General features: G+C 41.7%; 1 protein-coding gene across 1 annotated transcript in view; it reads right to left on the bottom strand.

Moving 5' to 3' along the window:
* LOC146865902 (solute carrier family 71 member 2-like) overlaps positions 1–21,137 on the bottom strand; it is a 271,637-nt gene that overhangs the window by 95,934 nt on the left and 154,566 nt on the right. Inside the window, exons 4-6 of the mRNA XM_085632831.1 lie at positions 16,748–16,875; positions 12,829–12,943; positions 1,536–1,754 (exon numbers count right to left, since the gene is read on the bottom strand). Of these exons, the coding sequence (XP_085488957.1) occupies positions 1,536–1,754; positions 12,829–12,943; positions 16,748–16,875 (462 nt within the window). The remainder of the gene's footprint in view (positions 1–1,535; positions 1,755–12,828; positions 12,944–16,747; positions 16,876–21,137) is intronic.

The following is a 21,137-nucleotide window of genomic DNA, read 5'->3' as shown; positions in this document are numbered from 1 at the left end:
TTGACAGAAAATGAACTAACTTAACTGTCACCTCTGGTGCCTGATGGGACACTGGAGGAAGGGTGAGGTAGCCTACCTACGACCACAAGCCTGTATTCCCTCAATTTCTTACTTAAAACATATATCAGTATAACGGCATCTTATAATGAATCTGCCTCGACATACACACTTACTGGACAAAATAAGGACGTGCTGTATATTGAGAATATGAAAAACAATTTCTATGCCAATTGGCATTTTAAGGAAGAAAATGTAAATCTCATTAGCTCCATTTTCATGCTTGTAGTGGTTACCTTAATAGGAGCCAATGTTATGTGCATGGAATTCACTTACTATAAGTGTCTCTAAACCAGGACGGTGAGTAACTAAAGAGAAAAAGTCTCTAGTGTTCAAATAGGAAGCATTTCAGATGTCTGGACTGCTTCAGTGAAGCGTTGAACTTTACAGCAGAAGTTCTCAATAAATCAACAAATTATGAACAAAGAAGTTCTCAATAAATCAACAAATTGTGAACAATCATTCAGAGTAAACTCCTTGGATGGAAAATGTATTTTGTCAACAAGAAACATCACTGAGTGGAAGTACAGTAGTGGACACAAGTGGAAGGCAGCACGGATACCTTACTAATAAATGTGAAGTCCCGAGGCAGCTCTGACTCGGGACAGGGTCCCTCTGAGGCACTGTTTTGAAAGAAGAACAATTCTTGTACCTAGTCTTATGCCGAGATAGGTTTATGAGCCTTAGAACGTAGCCTGCAAAAATAACTTTAACTGACTTTCCCTGATACATTGAAGCAGTGTTTATGTGCTGAGACGTCAGTAGGCATGCAGTACTGGCATCAACAGCCCATCCATACCTGACATTTTGCCAACACATTGGGATGTACAGATTAAAATGTTTTCTTAGACCTTAAAGCAAGGCTTGAGGAAAAAACATTCAATAGTGAAAGTGAGCAAACAGCAGATGGTGTGAATTGACAGAAAAAAAAGCTATTTGAATAAATGCCCCCTCCGAATTGAAAAACTGTACAAAAAAGGGCCTTCTTTCATAACTCGGGGGTGGGGTGGTGGTGGGAGGTGGCCCGCGGGGGAAGAACTCTAGTGAAATGGTTGCACTAGGACTGCTGACATCTCCAACTCAGAACTAAGCTCACTGTAGCAACACAAGTTAACAGACTAGAAAAATCTAAGCAGCACCAGTTGTTTTATAACTCGTCTCATTTGATTAAAAGAAATTCCCCAAAACTAAAAGAAAGGAAGATTAAAACGGGTTTTATTTTACTCATTTGTTTTATTTTCATTGTTTAAGGTCCAGTCTGAATGCCAGGTGTTGTTATAAGGATATACATCTAGAGTGGAAGTGAAGTATGGGGGTAGGAGGGAGTAAAATGCACTCTTTGTGTAAACGTTTAAATGGCACAGGAGAGTCATTGCAAGAGTGGTCATTAATGGTCTAAGCACTGCATCTTATGGTATGCAATTCAACAAATATATTTCTGACAAATAGTAATGAATAGGATTCTAAATGATCCTTACCGCAAAGGGGTCTGCTTGCTCCCACGAAATAGGTGCACCCCAAGAAGCAGGTCGTATCTTCTCAGGAAGAGATTCTGGAACTGCAAGCAATATGAAGCAGATGTCCAACAGAGCTACAACGGTTGCCACAAGTACCACCATGCTGTTACCATAGCTTTCAGAAAGATAAGCTCCTATTGCAGGACTAGTTACCAAACTAGCTGCAAACGTTGCAGACACCTTTCAGGAAAAAATAAGTGATTAAAAGTTACAACTAAAATGATTTTTCTCTCCCCAAGACTTCAATTGTAATACATAAAAAAAGAAAATCTACAAAAAGAAATGTAAACATGTAATGTCAGCCTCAATTTACTTTCTGCATAAAGATAAAAGTATATATATATATGTATGTGTGTACACACACACTTATTATTTTTTCACATATTTTAGAAACAATGCATCACATCAAGAAAAACACACATACACGGACACACAGACACACACACAGACACACACACGCAGACACACACGCAGACACACACACACAAAGACAGACACACACACACACACGCGCCATCCATCCATCCATCCAAAGTCGTGTTTATTCTTTTTTCATAGATTATAGAAACAATGCGGACAAGACATAACATCGAAGAAAAATATTGCTCTTTGCACCCCATTAAAGATAGGTATGTCGAGCAAAAGTGGTTGCTAAACGGCTTCGAAAGAGCCCAACACTTCTAAAAGAGGTGCAAACAGTTGTGCCATTGCTAAAATGCTTTACAACTGTAAGTGCCGTAATGTTGTAGGTGGTGGTGCTGTTTTGTTCAATAAGTTGCAAGAGTCAGTATGGCAGCTCCCAGCCTAGCCCTGAGTCACTATCTTCTCTCTACCCTTTATAATTCTTGCTATTTACATTTTTCTTGTTATTCACTCTCCTTTTTTTCATTCACACACCGTAGAATCACTTTTTATTTTATTTATATATTTGTATCACAAACAGGAACACACCAATGCCCGAATTGACAGTGGGACTACTAGGATGGTTTTTTGATGGTCCGCTTTATAGGACATGAATGCTGGGTGCCTTATCAATAGTACATTACTTTGAATATTATATATTATATACATCGGCACAAATGAATAGCTGGGTACATTACCCGTCATTCACAGGCTAATCATGTGTTTAGTGATTTGATTGTAATTTATGAATTTGTAAAAATGACCATCACAAATGGATCGAAACAGGCATGGCACGATTGGAGAACACGTTGCTGCATTCACAATGTACTTTTCCGTTTTTAGTCCTAAGGTGTAGCGAATATGCAACAATGAAATGTTATTGGGTGACCATTTACGTGCACCCAAAAAAAACGGCATTTGCCTTACGCAAAACTTTATCAACACAGAATACCCTCTGTATAACGACCGATTTATTGGGTGTAATTGTAGGAGATTGTATTTCTTATACACATGTATTCGATATACTTGTTTTCCTTTAATTATGAAGAAACTTTGTGCATTGTGATTTTAACTGTTTTTCTAAAAGTGCCGATATATCGATAGTATTTTCTCACTGTCTATAAACCATAACCCCTATTTCTAAGGGTAATTGGGCATAGGTCATTCACTTGACAAAGGCTTCGCCGAAACGCGTCGTACTGTTTGGTTTTTGAGACAATAAATCTTTATTGGACTCGTCCTTTGGTGTGCCGCTGGAAGTTATTCTTTACTCCTGAATGACTACTTCCTTGTGAAAATATATATGTATGTGTGTACACACACACTTATTATTTTTTCACAGATTTTAGAAACAATGCATCACATCAAGAAAAACACACATACACGGACACACAGACACACACACAGAGACACACACACGCAGACACACACACGCAGACGCAAAGACACACACACACAAAGACACAAACAGACACACACTCACACACACACACGCGCCATCCATCCATCCAAAGTCGTGTTTATTCTTTTTTCATAGATTATAGTAACAATGCGGACAAGACATTACATCCAAGAAAAATATTGCTCTTTGCACCCCATTAAAGATAGGTATGTCGAGCAAAAGTGGTTGCTATACGGCTTCGAAAGAGCCCCACACTTCTGAAAGAGGTGCAGACAGTTGTGCCATAGCTAAAATGCTTTACAACTGTAAGTACCGTAATGTAGTAGGTGGTGGTTCTGTTTTGTTCAATAAGGTGCAAGAGTCAGTATGGCAGCTCCCAGGCAATTTTATAATATAGTTTGGTCAACTTTTGTTTGATAAGTAAGAGCAGAGGGCCTCAGACCCAGGATAATGGAGGGAAAGCCTGCCTGGAGAGGGTAGACCAAAATAGTTTTCATAGCAGCAAGCACTTTAGCCCAATATATCCTAATTATCAGACACTCCCACCAAATCTGATTAAGGTACCTCCTTAGTCCTCAGCCCCTCCAGCATAATTTGTTTGTGTGCGGGTGAAATTTTACGTGATTTGATTAGGTACATTTACCAGTCAAACACTACCTGCTAGGTAAATGTCTGCATATATCTCACCAGATAGTGTCCCACAGAAAGTCAGTCATATCTTTCCTAAGAAACGATGCCAGTCATGATTTATATAGATGTAGCTGTGGTGACACAGCTTGTAAATAAATGTTGTATAATGTGGTATTTCAGCCTATGGAATCCATTAGTGTTTGTACACATTTCTCGGACATAGGTTGGTGCAAGACCCTATGTCTCTTGTTATCGTCAACATGGAATTCTTGCTTACAGGCTTCAAAAGACAGAACTTCTTGACTGCTAAAAAGAGCTGATGTATTCAAGTAATCCCCCATTCTCTATTTGTCAAAAGGCCCAGGCCAAAAAGGATTGATTGAAGGGGACAGGAGTGAGGAAGAAGGAAGAACAATATGTCCAGTTTGCTTATAAACTATATCCCACACTTATAAAGTGGTTCTCATAGGAGGGCTTAAGTAGGCATTAGGGGGCCTGTCTACTTTTGGCTTCCACTTGAGTACCCAAATTGCACGCCCAACTATCATCTGATCCATGGGTATCCAGTGTTTATCTGCGGCTCTGAGTGACCAATCGCCTATAACCCCACTTTAGGCTGTCCAGTAATATAATAAGAATTCTGAAAGAGCCAAGCCACCTTCTAGTTTGAGAAGCCTCGACATAGTGAATCCTGATCCCACTCTGAGCTCCAAAAGCAGATAAACTGCAATGTTAAGGTTCTAAGTTCAGAGAAGAATTATTGAGGATACCAATACTGGGAGAGCCTGGAACAGATATAAACATCTGGGGACTACATGCATTTTATTAGTATTAATTCTGCCCGGCCAACACAAGAAAAGTGCAGACCATCTCTTGAAATCCTTGAGTAAAGCCAGCAGTGGTTGTGGATAATTAGCCTTAAATAAATGGGGTGAAAAGTGATATAGTTGCCTAAATATTTTATTTGCCTCTCTGCTGAAAAGAAAAGTTTGAATTTAATTTAGTTACCTCTCCCTGGGGTAATGTCAAATTTAGTATCTCTGATTTACTAATATTTATTTTAAAGTTGGCTACCGCTTTGTCTTCTGACTGTCAGAGTAGCTTTCTTCATATAGGCAGTAGGAGAGGTCAGTAATAGGGAAGCATCATTGGCTAACAATGTTACTGGTTCATTGGTAAAAGGTATGTCTGTTTCTGCTCCAATCTTTGACACAAATGGTTTGATTCTCAATGCAAACATTGAACGTTGAAGAAGTTAGGGTAAAAGAGAACAAATCTTTCTGGGGTATAGTAGCTCATGGCAATGCCATGCTGTTTTCTAACTCGATTATCACCTGCAACCAGAGATATGGGTGGAACATTTTAAGAGGGAATACGCAGCCAAGACGGTCTACAGGTCCAGAGCCACAACAGCAGGGTCTGCCCCACGTGAACAGAAAGTCACTCCACTGGCCTTCGCACTTAAAGATATTCTAGTGGCAATAAAGGTGATTCCCACCCTTAAAAAACCTGGTCCTGACTCTGGCCCTGGGGACCAGTTTTTATCAGAACCTCTTATTTGGGGCACTTACCTTTACCTGCTATTCCGATTTATCTTGGAAGGAGGCCCGTTACCCAGATCTTGGCCGGATGTCTACATTGTGCCGATATTAAAAAAGGGTAACAAAGACGATCCCATCAATTACAGGTCAATCAGCCTAATCGACACCTCATCAGAAGTTATTTTGTCGCCTTACTTTGGTAGAATTGTTGGAGTAGGCCCATGCAAAATGCATACTTTCAGAACTGCAAGCAGGCTTCAGAAATAACATCAGTACAGTACAAATCAAATGTTGAGATTTTGTAGCATCTATTGGAAAACACTAGCTAGGGGTCACCTGTGTATGTTTTTGTTGATTTGAGATAAGCATTTGACTCAATCCTTAGGGTTAAGCCATGGGAGGTCCTGAAGCAGATGAAGGTCCCTGACAATTTTAATTAAATTACACGCTTCGAACAGTGCACGGGTAAGATACAGAAGCAAAGGCGAGCTTTTGTCCCTTGACAAACATTCAGGCCAGTTTGAGCAGATCCTACAGGCTATCCTGGACACAAAAAACACCCTGAAATCCAAAATAGACCCGGTCTGAACTGGTCTACTCTGCACAGATTATTGGCGGCTTGTGGGGAGGGTAGACGACAGTGTCTGTCCTGATTTCGATGCATCACGCGCTGCAGAAGCAACAGTCACAGATCCAGGGGATGAGGGCTGATATCACTTCCTTGTAGCAGAAGGTGGAGGATGCAATAATTTACACTTTGTGGGTTTTTCAGGAGCACTCCAAAGGCCCAAATATGGAACTTTTCTTTGAAAAGTGGTTGATGGATACAGTATTGGGTGGTAGGGTATTGAAATTCTTTTCGATTTAACATATTCACAGCCTGCTGTGGCCCGTGATGGTGAAGTTAATCAACTATGGAGACAGAGATTTGCTTCTCCAACTATTCCAGATAAAAAGGCCACTGGCAGTTTGAGGGCAGCGTCATCACTGCATACCTGGATTTTACAGTGGTGGTGTGGTGGCACTGTAATGACTATACAGCCATGATGGCTCAATTACAGAGGTTAGGAGGGAAGTATACTCTCTTGTTTCTAGCTAAATTTATGGCAATTGATGGGGAATCCACTCTTTTTATTCCAACTCCCGAGGGTGCCTGAACCTGGTGTCACGTCTGACTGTTGGAGCGGCCGGCACGAAGGCTCCGAAGAGTGGCTGACACCACGGTTGAATCAATGACATTCTAGGAGATCGTGGAACAGGCCCTCATTCCAGCAGGTAACTAAGGAATGTGCACAAGTGGTGGAGGAAGTGCAGCAGCAAACTTGCAACCCCTTTAAGGCCCTGTGATCGGATTTAACCTCAGACATCGGCTAGGACACTTGTGGCACTGTTGTTTCAGCCAGTGATGGCCTCCATGGTCAGGCCCCGATACCACAGCTGGCAGATGACCTGCTCTAATGGGACTTTTCCTTTCCTGGGTGGTAAGCCCTGTGTATGACTTTGTGGGCCGGTCAAACTTTTTGTGGTATTTCTTTTTGAGGTGGAGGGGACTGGAAAGGAGGCAGGCACCTGGAGATCAGAGGACCGGGCACGATTGACTGTTGCCTCCCATGCCACATCATGTGAAATAGTTCTCTGATTCACACAAACTTATTTTGTTCATATACTCACTTTATTAGTGGCTGTTGCATGGTTAAAAACAAAAAAGCCACCACAAGTCCAATTTACTTCCTGCACTGTATCAGAGTTGGACATGGCACCACAGCTATAATTTACCCATTCTAAAATACCCCTCAATGAAAATGTATAAAAAACTGACAAAAAGCAAATAAGCGGATTAAAGACATGTCAGAATTTTACCAGTATAAAAAAAGGAGACTATTGGGACACTTTAAAGATGGGAACAGCAAGGACCAAGGCTATTCATCTTAAGACTGAATGTGGGATACGTGCTAAGCTTCAGATAACCCTCAAATTAAAACTCTGCCAGTTATCAGGTAATTAATGGTGAATAAAACTACACAAAATAATGCAACACTGTAGAAATAGCACCCCCGAAAATATTAAGTATGTTTTGATGCCAGAGGCTCTTGAGTTCCCTGTGGGTGGCCTTACATATACAATTCTATGCCAGGACCAGAGGCATGGACTATGCTTTCTTTCTTCGCTTTATAAATCACAGCAGCCCTGTTCAACAGCAACACAAACTATCATTCTATTCAAACATAGAAGGAAGAATAAAACCATCAGCCAATGGGAATACTGAGAGTCCAATATTAGTCATTCTTTTATTATTAAATCCGTTCTTTCTTCGCTGCTCCACAGCTACAAGAGAAGTGCCTCCCTTCTCCAGAGTTTTATACAGTTAAATGCACAGTGTTTTCGAATTGTAAATTACTTGCTTCTTTTTTCCAGACAGTAGGGGGGCCATGGGACCGGTGTTTTACTTACTTGCAGGCCGCTTAGCATGGTGATAGGGTGCTCCCATTAAAGTTTTCACGCACCATAGAGGCGCGCAACAGACTTCCCTGACGGTGCACAATACTCCATTTCAATCAGAGAAGTGTGACTGCACCAAGAGCTTTGCCCCGTGGCACCTGGGGCGAGACGTCCTAGCTGGGGTCTGAATGGGATGCTGTATCAGTCTACATATCAGGGCATGGAATCAGGCAGCATTAAAACAAGTAATTTCACTCTGGCGCCCCAGCAGGGGTATGTATTGGGAACGCAGTAATCAGAACCTGCATATATACCGGAGAGTCATGATGCAAAAGCCCAAGAAATTAAAAGGGCATATTGACCCATGCCTCAGAACCATCACTGGTTCCTCTACTCGCTGTACCCCAGCTCCACATTGCATCCTTAGTCTGTCTGTACAAACCTAATCCAACCTTAGCAGGGTGACAGTGCAACATACAGAGTTCGACTAGATGAAGGAGGAAACAAACACTCCCTATCTTCCATTTGACAATGAATTCTGCGACGCAGTAGACGCGCCAATCCATCATGCCGTCCTCTCTGCAATCGCTCCCCTGAAGTGCAAACTAATGCAACTAGCCCACTGCTACCCAGAGTCACTTATCTTGATGGATCCTCCGTCAGGCCCATGAAATCCCTCGCAGCTGGCAGGGGTTCCCAGATAATAAAAATCTGAAGGGGAGAGGGGGGGGGGGGGGGGGGGGGGGAGTATAACTCCCACGAGAAATCGGCCTGAGGCCCAGGCCCATCTACGATACAGCATCGGTCTTTAGACGCAAGGACACATACCCTCCCCATCAGATATGCTGGATCCAGAAGTCCTGATGTACCCACTTTTCATCAGAATGGTCCTCGTCGAAGAAGGTAGCAGGCAGGTTAAGGAAACCCTTATAGTAGTAATGCCCGCATCTCTCACTCGATGGTAAGGTAGCTCTGACCGCAGAACTAGATGCCAGAATCGCCCCTTTCTTAGGAAAGACCATTTGAGATCCCAAGAAAGGCAGTGACCGCTCATGGAGATCTAGCCAGGATAAACTGTTGGATATTACAGGCCCGCACACAGGAGTGCAAACAGTCTGGTTCTCTCAGTTCTCCTGAAATCTTGTCTGGAGCGGCACAACGCGCAATCCTCTTCTTAGGGAATGCCAACAGTGCCTTGTTCACTGAACGCAGATGATTTCTCCTTATCAAGGTGGACCCCAAGTTGAGAGATCTAGAGTCCTCAGAGGTGGCGTCCATTGCCCAAGGAGGACTGTTCGAGGACCCCTTATTTAAAAAAAAAAATGAGGGAAGTTATTCTCCACCTTTACTTTTCTGGAAAAAGCTCAGGCTTTAATGAAACACATTTTTGCTCCCCAGGTTTCCTTCGGGTCAGCCGTTGTAGAGGGCACACAGCCGGCCGCTTCCTTTCAACAGCCCTTTCTAAAGACCAAGGCCCCAGAGTCAGTCAATGGCAGGACCACTCGAAGTTTAGAGATTTCTAACCCTCCAAAGGATCACACTATCGAGAAGGCAGAGGAGGACCTCGATGAAGCTAGAACTGCACTAGTTATGGTAAGTGTTCTCCCTAACTAAAAGTGGGAGGGTGACTGGCTTAATTTGTACACAATTGGGAACATATCACATCAGACACCTGGTTCCTAAATACAATACGATGCTTCCACATAGAATTCTTTGGGACACATATACAAAGAGAGTTCCCTTGACCCTCTCCTTTTAGAAAGAAGATTCCATCCTGATATCTCGGGAAATGGATGAACTGCTCAATAAAGATGCTATAACTCCTTCTACCCTTCCCACAAAGAGTAATCTCTTCCTGGTGAAAAAAAGTGATGCAGGCCAACACCCTGTCATCAAACTGCGACAGTTCAACGAGTGGCTGGTATATCACCAATTCAAGATGAAGGGAGTTCACTTCCTGAGGGACATTCTAAAGCCATCTGATTGGATGGGCCGTCTAGACTTGAAGGATGCGTATCTCACAATCCCCACCATTGCTCCACATCACAGATTCCTACAGTTCGTGTAGGCAGAACAGCTGTATGAGTTCACCTACTTGTCCTTCGCCTATCGTCCACACCTTGGTGCTTCTCAAGGTGCTACGTCCATCCATGGATACCCTGCCTGACCAAGGGATTTGCTGGATAGTCTACTTGTACAACACCCTCTTACTAGACCAATGTCCGAAGAAACTACAAGAACACCTCCAAACTACCATGCACCTCTTTACATGCCAGAGGTTTGTCATGAATGTGAATAAATCACTTCTGGCCACAGCACAAAGAACGACCTTTCTGGGTTTTGTTCTAGATTTCCTACAAAAACCATGCTGAGCCTATCGGCAGAGAAGATCACAAAGATCAGGCAGTAAATACGCAAGACTATCATAGAAACAGACCTCACTGAGGCAAACAGCTAGAGTGGTAGGACTCATTACTTCGTCCTGTCAGGAAAACTTTCCGGGCCCACTCCACTACAGGGCTCTTCAGCGCATGAAAGCTCACCACTTATACAGGGGTACGACGTATTCGGAAAACGTTCCATTGACCCAGGATGCAAAGAAAGAGCTGAGATGGTGACTCATGCACAAGGAAGTGTGGAAAGGGAGCAGATTCTTCGGTCACAACCCGAACATGGGTTATAGAATCGGACGACAACAGAAGTGGCAGGGGCACCCGTTGCTGCGAGTTATCCACAGCAGAGAAATGATCTGCTGAAGGACAATAGTTATATAACTCTCCTGAACTCCTAGCGGGCTCGTTTGCAGTGATTTTCTGGACCACAAAGAGAGTGCAGTCGAGCGTGTTACAGAAGATGGACAATTTGTCAGTGGTGCCGTGTATATTAACCACCTCAGCGGGACACAATCAGAAGCCCTTTCGGAGATGGCCAAAAGCTTCTGCCACTTCTGCCTAGACAACATCATCTTGGTCATGAGGAACACCTTCTCGGTATGACCCACAAAGTGGAGGTTGGAATTCCAGACACTTCCAGGACATGAGCCTGTGGAAATTGAATCTGACAATCTTCCAAGTTGTACAGAAAAGATGGGGCCTGTTCTCTGTGGATCTATTTGAATCAATGTTGGATCACCAACTGGAGAGTTTCTTCAGCTGGAGGGCGGACCTCCATGAAGAGGTGCCTGGAATGGAGTCTCGAGAGTCTGTACCCAGTTCTCAAATGATCATCAGACAATCAGGTAAGGAGACCGGTTGTGGAATTAGTAGTGATAACACCGAATTGGATGTCTTCCGTTTGGTATCCACTTCCGATATAAGTTTCTTCGATTCTCCATTGCTTCTCCCTCCTAGTTCCGAATCCCATTCTGGACCCCTAGGTAAACCCACATCACCTACTGTTGAGCGGACAGCTATATCTCATGGGGTGGAGGATTACAGAGAACAATGCAATGTATCGGGTCTTTAAAAGTAAGCTCACTGTCTCTTCTCAAAGGCATGGGCAGACAGGACAACTAAGATATGGGTCCGCCTAGTCAAAATGGCTGGGCTGGTGTATCCAGAGGAACATGGATCCCTTGGGATCTAACGCTGTTCAGATCCTGAATTTGTCATCTTTAGCGTCAAAGGGTTTGCTTAGAGATCTGTGAACAACTTTTGGCTGACCATTTAGGCAGGACACCCTCCGATTGAGGGGTCTCTGGTAGGGAACATCCGCAAATAAGAAAACCGATGAAGCATGCACCTGTCCCTTCCTCCTTTAACGAGGTAGTCAGTCCTTTGGGACATGAAAGACATTCTTAATCTCTCCTGGTCATGGAAATGCAATAAATATCATTTTCAGAAAGAACTTTCAGGTAAGTTGGCCATGCTGATGTGTCTCATATCCTGCAGGAGAGTATACGATGTCAAAGCACTGGATATTACAGGTAGGTTGCTCACTCCGGATAGGGTTACATTCCATGAGTCTAGATGTACAGAGGGCAATTCAAGGCTGATTTATTATCCAGCCCTTAATTACCATCCCAAACTATGTGTGGTGAGATGTATTAAAGCATATGAAGATATCACTGAGGAGCTTCGGACCTTTGGAGAATGCCACCCCCTCATTACACTCTAAAAATCATTTTATGCGGTCTCATCCCCTAGTATAGCAAGATGGGTTAGATGGGTGATGCAAGAGGCTGGCATTGACATTTCCTTGTTAGGAGCACATTACTCTAAAGGGCGCCATGGCCTCAAAAGCTTTTGCTCTATGAGTTCAATTGGGGGACATTCTGAACGCTGGAGGGAACTGTAAACTGTTCTAATGGTTATTGTACTATAGGAAAATGTAGTCTCACTTAAGATGTTCTCTATTCCTTCAAAAGGAAGTGAGTTGACCAAACAGGAATAACATGCAGGAAGGACTGGATCTTTGTCGCACAAAGAAAGTGGGGGCATGACTATTGTTGGACTCCCAGTATTCCCACTGGTTGATGGTTTTCTTCTTCCTTCTCCTAAGTTTGATAGGGAAGTATTTTCTGTTGATGTTGGACAAGGCTGCTGTGATAATAAAGTGAAGAAAGAAAGCATAATCCTTATCGCCGCGTCCTTAATAGAATTTAAACTTTCCGTTACGAAAGCCAGGAAATTGTGTATTTTCCTCCTGAGCACCTTGCCTTTCAGCGAGCCACCTCTTTAGATAATAGCACAATTCTGTTTTAATTGTACTCCCTTAGACATACAACTCTTCATATGAGCTGTCCGCCATTTATCAAACCTGTTTCATGGAAAGAGCTATTGTTTTTCAAGTAATTTAATTGCCAACATATGAAGAATACTGCTTGCTATAAAATCCTTACCAGTCCATATGCAGTGCTCCGCTCATGCTCTTGTGTAATGTCAGCTACATATGCGAATATTACAGAGAATGTTACAGAAAATATCCCAGAAACAGAAATCATTGCGAAATACCACCTGAAAAGCAAAAAGACGACATTAAGTACCAAATAGTTATTTGCTAATACTGTAATAACACTCTACAAGGCATACTTGGAAGTGATTGCAAATAGTGTTTTACAGATAAGATTAAGGCAAATCTGGTGATTTGAGTCATGCCACTAAACCTCAGGGCTGAATGGGGGGCTGCACTTTTTGACTGAGTTCGAACTGATGATGGAAAGGACAGTGAAAGTGGGGATCCAAGTGAAGCAAGCTCTTCAAATACAGTAAAATGTTTAACAATTAATACCCCATACTTTGGTCAAGCATCACCAGCAAATGAGGTTCAAGTTGATGATAGTCCTTTAACAATAATTTATGGCTCAAGCAATGGTAACAAGCCTCGGTTATCCACTCCAAATTACGGATATGAATTTTGACATGGAACATATCTCCACACTGTTGAATTAAAATTTAGATATGGTCCAGGAGCAAACTGTTTGAATGATTGGAGAAAACAGTCCAAATCGTGTGTCCTGCTTTTATTTGATGCTCCAAGCCATACCACATCTGGGTCAGTATCACAAACAATTATAAGTGATTGTATTAGCAAAGCAGAATCAAGCAAACTATAATATGATAATGAAAATCAAATACCAGGTCCAAGCATCATTGGCCAATTGCTGCTGTCAATCTTCCTCATTAGAGTTACTCTAACATCCATTGTGACAGCGCTGGGGTAGCAGTCATCCAAGATAGATGAGCAGATTAGAGGATCTGGGGAATATTGCCAAATCAGTTGCTAACTTGAGTAAGATTGCCTGAGGTATTAGTCCTGCAGTATTAGATTTAAGCATGAGTAAAAGCAGAAGAAACAGAGGAAGGCCAACATAAAGTTGCTGTCAATCGTGTTGTAGAAACATTAGCTCTTCACAACTCAGTTATTCAAACTCAGCCTACTGAGCACTGTTTACGTCAGGAGGCTCTAACTTCAATTCCAAGACTGACTGAAGTTTAATTACCCCATGCTTAATCTAGCAATATATATATATATATGATTAGGTGAAGAAAAATAAACTACCTGCATGTATTGAAGATCATTTCTCTGCTGTGTTTGATAGCTCTTAGAATAGCAAGGGAATTACAGCCAAATGAGCAAACATCTTCCCAGTTAAGAAAGAGCAGTGTCATCAGCCGACTCGAGTAGGGCAACAACACTTAGTAATTGTAAGCATATTAATTGTCAACGAAGTAGCAGAGGAACTAGAAAAGGCACTACGTTTTACAAAGGTTAATATTTAAACAGAGGACTACACAGGATAATTCTTAACAAATAGGATAAATAAAACTCTTGACAGATAGGGAACCAGGTGAGGCAAACTATGGAGCCTGCACATGCTGCATTCCAATTTGCAATTGAATCAGAAACTGAAACTAATGAGCCTAACATAAGCAGTCGCATAAGCTTAGTAATAGTAAGAGGCCTTGACCAAGTAACGACTGAAGATTCAAGCAGCCAGCATGATCACATATACTCTTGTTAGATAATGTGGTAAACAGATTGAGTGGTCCATCTGTTTTCATACAAATGACAAACCTACAGTAGTAAGGTAGTTTTTACAAGAGTGAACACTATTGATACCAAGTATTATATTGATAATATCTAAGAACTAAGGAGGCAGACAATCGCCCTTACAAGGATGTGTAGGAAGATGGCTCTGTAGATACTATACCAAAGTGAGGTATAGTGTGCAGAGAGTCCAGTTGAACCCCAAAGGTAGGCAGAGGTAAAGTTAAATAGCACCTCACTCTCTATTTGAGGCAGTGTGGTCGAGCAGTAAGGCAGTATGAGAGGACAGTGTTAAGCATTTGTTGTACACACTCAGTCAGCAAATGAATTCACACACTCAAAGACTGAACTTCAGACCAATTGTTTTTGTATAAAAATAATGTTTTAGTTATTTTATTTTCTGGAACCAAGCAAGCCTGGCACAGGTAAGCAGTAAATACTTTACAGTAGTAATGCAGTTTAAATTGTAATGGTATATGCACTTTGTTTTGAGTCACAGTATTGGTGCAAAGAAATGTAATGCTTTGTAAATACAGTACATAGACTTTAATGGGCGTTTCAGTAAAATACCGGGGATTCATTTTAGATTACTTTACTTACTCAGTGTAGTATACCTGGATATTACACTGGGACTCTTCCTGTAAACAGGTTAGCAAAAGTGTTGTTAAACAGTACAATTTTAGACAATTTCTTTAGGTATTCAAACTCCACACTTAGAAACATTTCCAAGAAAAACAGTCAATGTTATCCTATGGAGGAAAATAGTGTTATCGGTTTTAAGGAAAGTATTTGGTAGTGGGAGATGAGGTTCTGGGGGTAGACTCAGGGGTCCCCCCAGGGTCAAGGATGTACTCTTGTTACACCCTCAGCGGCACTAGGGCGGTTGGGTGCAGAGGCCCAATGTTATCCAATGGGGAATAGGGGGCCTCCGGTTGGTGGCTGCTGACAGGCAGGCCACTTGGTTGTGGGAGAAAAGCTCCTGGACTTTAGCTTTTGTGCTCTATCATCTAGTTTCTTTTTGCATACAGTGATATATGCTGTGAGTGGGGACAGATGAGAAGGCTCCCTACCATTCCAGAACTCTGGCAACAGGACCAGAATAAAAGACGTTTTACTGTACCAGGGAAAAGAAGCAGCCTTGCCACTAAGTTCATTTACCTTCCTTAGGGTTATATGGACCGCTGGTTCAAGGCCAGAGAGTGTGGCCTCCAGAGTAGCGGGGAGAAGCTTAGAAGCCCACTGAAGGTGCTCAGTACCGCATCCAGTGATCAAGACATGGTACGTCCTAATTCTTCTTTCTGTTGACGCACTCCAAAGCCTATTAAGGGATCGGTGCACCATGACTCTGCACGCAAGTCAGTGGGTTACAGTCAGACTTACCAATGCACAGGCATGCAGCCCAAGGACGAGACACAGAGGCTAAGAGGGCCAGCTGCTGTAAACAGCCGATGGCAAGATCTTCATTGCTTAAACCAAACCAAAAGCTACCCAAGACAAGCGAAGTAGAAGGTGGAGACAATTACAGCGTAAAATAATATTAAAAAGGTGGAAAGAATTAGAGCATAAAAATATATGTAAAGGGCACCATTATCTGGTCTCTGTACCCAATAGGGAATTTGCTTAGTGTGTCAGAAACGGATCCTTGACCACATGTTCTGGCATAACAAAGGAACTGGTGATGGACTGAAGAGAATGAAGTGTACAGAATGACGCACATACGTGTGCACGGTTTCAGCAAGCAAAACTATGCATCAAACAGCCTTAGAATCAGATTCCAGTCCCAACACAAGGTGGCAGACATGCTGTGAATGGAAAAGAGGATGTAAAGGTAGGACAGGGTGTTGCTGCTGACACGATACACTATTACGCCTACGAAGCAACTTGATTTACGGTAAACTTTCCAATCAACTACTAACAGAAATGGTGCATCCCATACATTAAAAAGAAACAAAATGGACCTAAGCAAATGCCAAATTTTACGAAATACGCACCGCACAGAGACATTTTTCATTTAGGATTTAATTTCATGCGCATTTATGTGTTGCTACAGGCCAGATATTTGAACCTTTTAAAAGAAAGGCCAAAGTATTACTACTTCTTCTCTACTGCCACACTGTAAAATATTCAATGTGGAATGCCAAGTAAAACAAGAGCTCGGTTTTGTAATGAACAAATTCTTTCCCTTTTATTAGTTTGCTGCTCTGTGTCATACGGAGAGTCTGCCCCGCCTCTTAACTGGTCACAAGACAAATGTGGTCTGCGGGTCTTACCAAGGATTTATGGTCATTAGCGGGATTGGGAAACACGTGAAGAAAACTGTAACGAGAAGAAAGGACTTTCTTCCCCACACGTCGGACAGGGCACCTATCAACGGGGCACTCATGAAAGATAAAAAGCCCTATGGAGAAAAGGAAAAAGACACAGTTGTAATATTTAAACATACACCAAAACAGGAATGCATTTGTCTCATTAGTAGTATAAGGCTGTAATTCTCCGCAGTTGCAGCTTTCATTTTTAAAACTGGGAAAAATAGTGGGACAGACAGAGGTCTAAATTATTAGAAACAGTTCCTGCCACGTTAACTTTGTGGTCTGACGCTTCTTAAAACAGAATTAAAAAATATGTTTTTGGAACCAATAGGACCTACTGTGTAAACTAAATAAAACAAACACTTTAAATAAGACAATAAAAATGTGCATGGTTATTGTAAGAGGGAAGCACAATGTTATAAATGTTGGTCTGGCACATACCCCTTCACTGACAAGTGGAACTCTCGGTTGTCACCTGCTCCTGCGCTCTGTTCCTACAATTGCAAACAGTACGCAGAAGTAGGTTCCAGCTGAGCCGCATATTCATGGCCTGCAGAACGAAAAACTCCATTGGCTTGGTACGTCTTCATCCACCGTCATCAGATATAAAGCTAGCCAATGATTGTGGATTGCTGTTGAGCCGTAGCAAACATTCTAAATGCACTTCTACCTTGTCAAAAATAATGTTCCTGCATACAGTAGTAACAAAAACGTACAGTTTCAAAATATCTTCTAAACTTTCCAAAATAAATGTAGGTTTGTTAAGGTCTTGAATTGTAGGCTTAGTGGGAGCATGCCCTATAACAATTAACTGAATGTATTTGAGCACCGATTATTATATGAATTTAATTTGACCCAGGTTTTCATCCTTCAGTGACACAATTTTCTCTATAAACACTAGACATCCACTGGAATCCAGAGACTGGTTTCAAGTCTTTCCTATCCATAACATTACTGTTTCTCTTTTATTTGGGTCAGTGGTGCTTTCTCACTACTCGTGTACAGTTCCTTTTTTTAAGTCTTGCCAACTCAATGCATTTGCTGTTTCTTGGAAGACCTTCTGCTGTCTTACAGGGGGCGGAGAGGCTGCTCATTGCTTGCCACTGGCTGGTTTCATGTTTCACTTTCATTTGCCGGCTTCTTATTTCTCAGCTTCCATAGTCTTCCTTCCTCTTTGTATGTTGGTCCCTTCACTGGAGCATGAAGGCATTACTTTTTCCTTTGACAGCTTGCTTTCTCTGGCGATTTTTTTTTCTGTTTATGTACGGTACAGCACTGAGTTTTTCAGCTGTCTCCCTTGTGTACTTCTCCCCCATCTATGTTTGTCCCCAATCTGTCTTGACCAGCATTTGCTGTCCTTGTGTTTCACCATTTGCTTACCCAACCCCTCCCGCTCCCTCTAGGTTGTCTGTATGCTTGCCCTCAACACCCCTGCCCACCCTACATTATCTGTGTGCTTGCTCCAGCCCTTTCCCACCCACTCCCTGTTGTCGATGTGCTTCTCCATCCCATCTCACCTGTCCTCTCCCCCATCCATGTTCTTCTCTTCCACCCACCCTCTGTGATGCCTCATCTCCAACCCACTCCCCTGTTTTTGGGGGGGGTGGGGGGGGGGGGAAGCAGGCGAATGGCCTTCGCCAAGACAGAGGGAGAGAGCTCAGGAGGGAAGAACATGGATGGGGGGGGGGGGGGGGGGGGGGGGCAAACAGGCAAAAGGTGATCGGGGAATCACATAGCAAAAAAACGCCAAAACCAATAGCTCTATAGTTTTCATGGGCTAGACTATTGGCTTTGCCAGTTTTTGCTTAACTGAGTTATCAAAATCACTGTATTTGTATCCAGTACGTCACATCACAGAACAACACATTTACTACCATTTCCTACAAAGTGGATGACGTACAGGTCTGAATCATTACAGTCGCTTTTAGTTTCATTGTTGTCAAAAACAGCATGGCATGTATAATAACTTAACACTACAAAGTTGAGCGACATATACAATTTTTTTTTTTTTTAACAATGAAGATCTAGGAGGTAACATCATGACTGACGAATACATGGCCTATTTAAGAGATCAGAGGTGCATCAAAAGGAGAGAAGAAAGGGAACAAGGTTACACAGGGTTAATAAGAAGCCTGGGAAATGACATAACGGCCAGGTGACAAAGACAAGGGTTCATCCCGTCTACGCAGGACTTAGAAAGTACACTTATAAGTCATTAGTAAATCCTTTTGGAGAGCAGATGAAGGAGAAGTAACATTGTCAGAATTCCTTTTTATAGAGTGTTTCAATAATGCTTTAGTGGTGGCATTAAGTGGAAAAAAGTATCTAAAGGACGAATGTTGGCCTACTTGTGATTCAAAGTATGCATCTCCAATGGAAATACAATCAAAACCACAAATGTCAGAAAGCCCCTATGGAAAAATGAAAATGTTTGTTATCAATGCAGCTTCTACCGGACCATAAACGTAGGCCAGCAGTAAAGCTGTTAGTATTTCAGCTGCATGATGAATGCTGATTTACTCTTGCAATCAATTGTGAAAACTTAATTCGCACCCTATGAACCCAATCTACAATAAATATGCAATAGTCCTAGATGATAATGATGATTTGATACACCTTACATGTTTCTCAACACCCGAAGCCAAGGCATACCTTAGGAGCAGGGGAAGTCTACACCTAGGGCGACCCGAAAGTAGCACAGAAAGGATAGTGTACTAAGTGTGGCTTAAGGTTATGCTTTACTTGATGTTCATAGTTTTCGAAAGAATACAAAAAATTTGCAAAGTTAATTTTTTAAGATAATCATGCAGCTGGATGAGTGGGCAGCTGTAAGCCAAAATCTACACAAAGCATTCCATAGATGTAGAAAATATGAGTATGGACTAGACACACAGTTTCTAGTCACACACTGCTAGTAAGTGGTGTCAAAGGATAGAAGCTCTCCAGCTCGGACTTCAAAGACTTGTTTGGCGTGATGGATGAATTAATATGATCATTGAGCCATTTAGTGATATCATGAATGTCTACAACAGTGTTGCCATTGGTAATTCAACTGAAAATATCGTAGTTGAACTCATAAATTATGTCACCAATGAATTCACATGAGATGTCATCAGTGATGTCAGTTGTGCAGTCATAGGAAATATATGATACAGGCACGAGTTATGGATTGCGTAGCACAACCTAAAAAGCAAATTTCAGTGTTTTTTTGGGGGGGGAGGGAGGGTTGCTCAGAATGATATAACTTCACTTTAACTGTTTTCCTTCGAAGAAAAAGAAAGGGAAGGAGAAAGAGAGAGCGAGCGCAAGAGAGTGTGTATGTGTCATAAAAATCAATGGTATAAAATCCTGTAATTCACAGGAGTGATAGGAAATCTGTAAAATAGGTTTCATATTTTGCAGAAGTTATATCATTTAAATGAAATAACGATTTAATCTAATGGGATTCCTGATTTAAGCCTGATTTCATGCCCTGCAGCTAACTTACGTCAAAGCATGAGTGCATGTTAAGATAAAAGCCCAAAACCACTCTGCTGAGTTTAAGTTTACCATAGTTTTGTAAACATTCTAATCATAAAAGGTAAAACAACCCGAATATTCTGATTGCTATAGGAGCACATTGTAGCTCAACTTAGTACTAAACAGCTTCAATAACATGTCCTTTCACCAGATAGAATGAGCTTAAGAGTACAAGGCATGTTTCTCCTAAAATTTCACATATTTATGATATATTTAAGAATCTTTTATTTACCCAAGGGCTATTAAACAGTTCAGTACATTATTTTATCTAATGTTTTAAATAAATATTTCTCAGTTTGAAAAAAAGAGATCTGGTGAAGTGCAAACATTCAGCCTCATAATTTAAGTCACAAGAACCCTGCCATGGGAATAAAGGACCTTATTACACCCATTATATATCTTTTTTTCTCTCTCTCTCTCCGTGAAAATAGATGTGGCACATTAATACATGGTATTCAGAGCAACTGTACTTAGAAATACATTCACACATTTATTACTACAGTGCAAGGATCAAATGTGAGTTTAGAACCAAAGTGCAGCAATATGGATATGACAAAAACACTTTTTACTGCCTTACAGATCGCATGTAACAAATAATTTACACAGGAAAACAACTCTCCTAATAGTCATGACATTCCATCAGCCTTGCCCTCACTCATTTGGTTAAATACCTTTTATTAAAACAGATATGCTGGAAGAACCACCATGTAAGATACCAGATGTGCAGAGTATATTATACTAATTATTACCATTGTTGTTCGACAGGAGGGGCATCATAGTGACTTACTTACTACTTCACCAATTGATTCAGAGACTCCCCACATTCAACAAA

This window comes from Triturus cristatus, chromosome 2_1 (genome assembly GCF_964204655.1).
Source record: "Triturus cristatus chromosome 2_1, aTriCri1.1, whole genome shotgun sequence".
NCBI classification, from domain to species: domain Eukaryota; kingdom Metazoa; phylum Chordata; class Amphibia; order Caudata; family Salamandridae; genus Triturus; species Triturus cristatus.
Note: the sequence above shows the minus strand (reverse complement) of the source record. Positions and strands in the feature narration are given on the sequence as shown.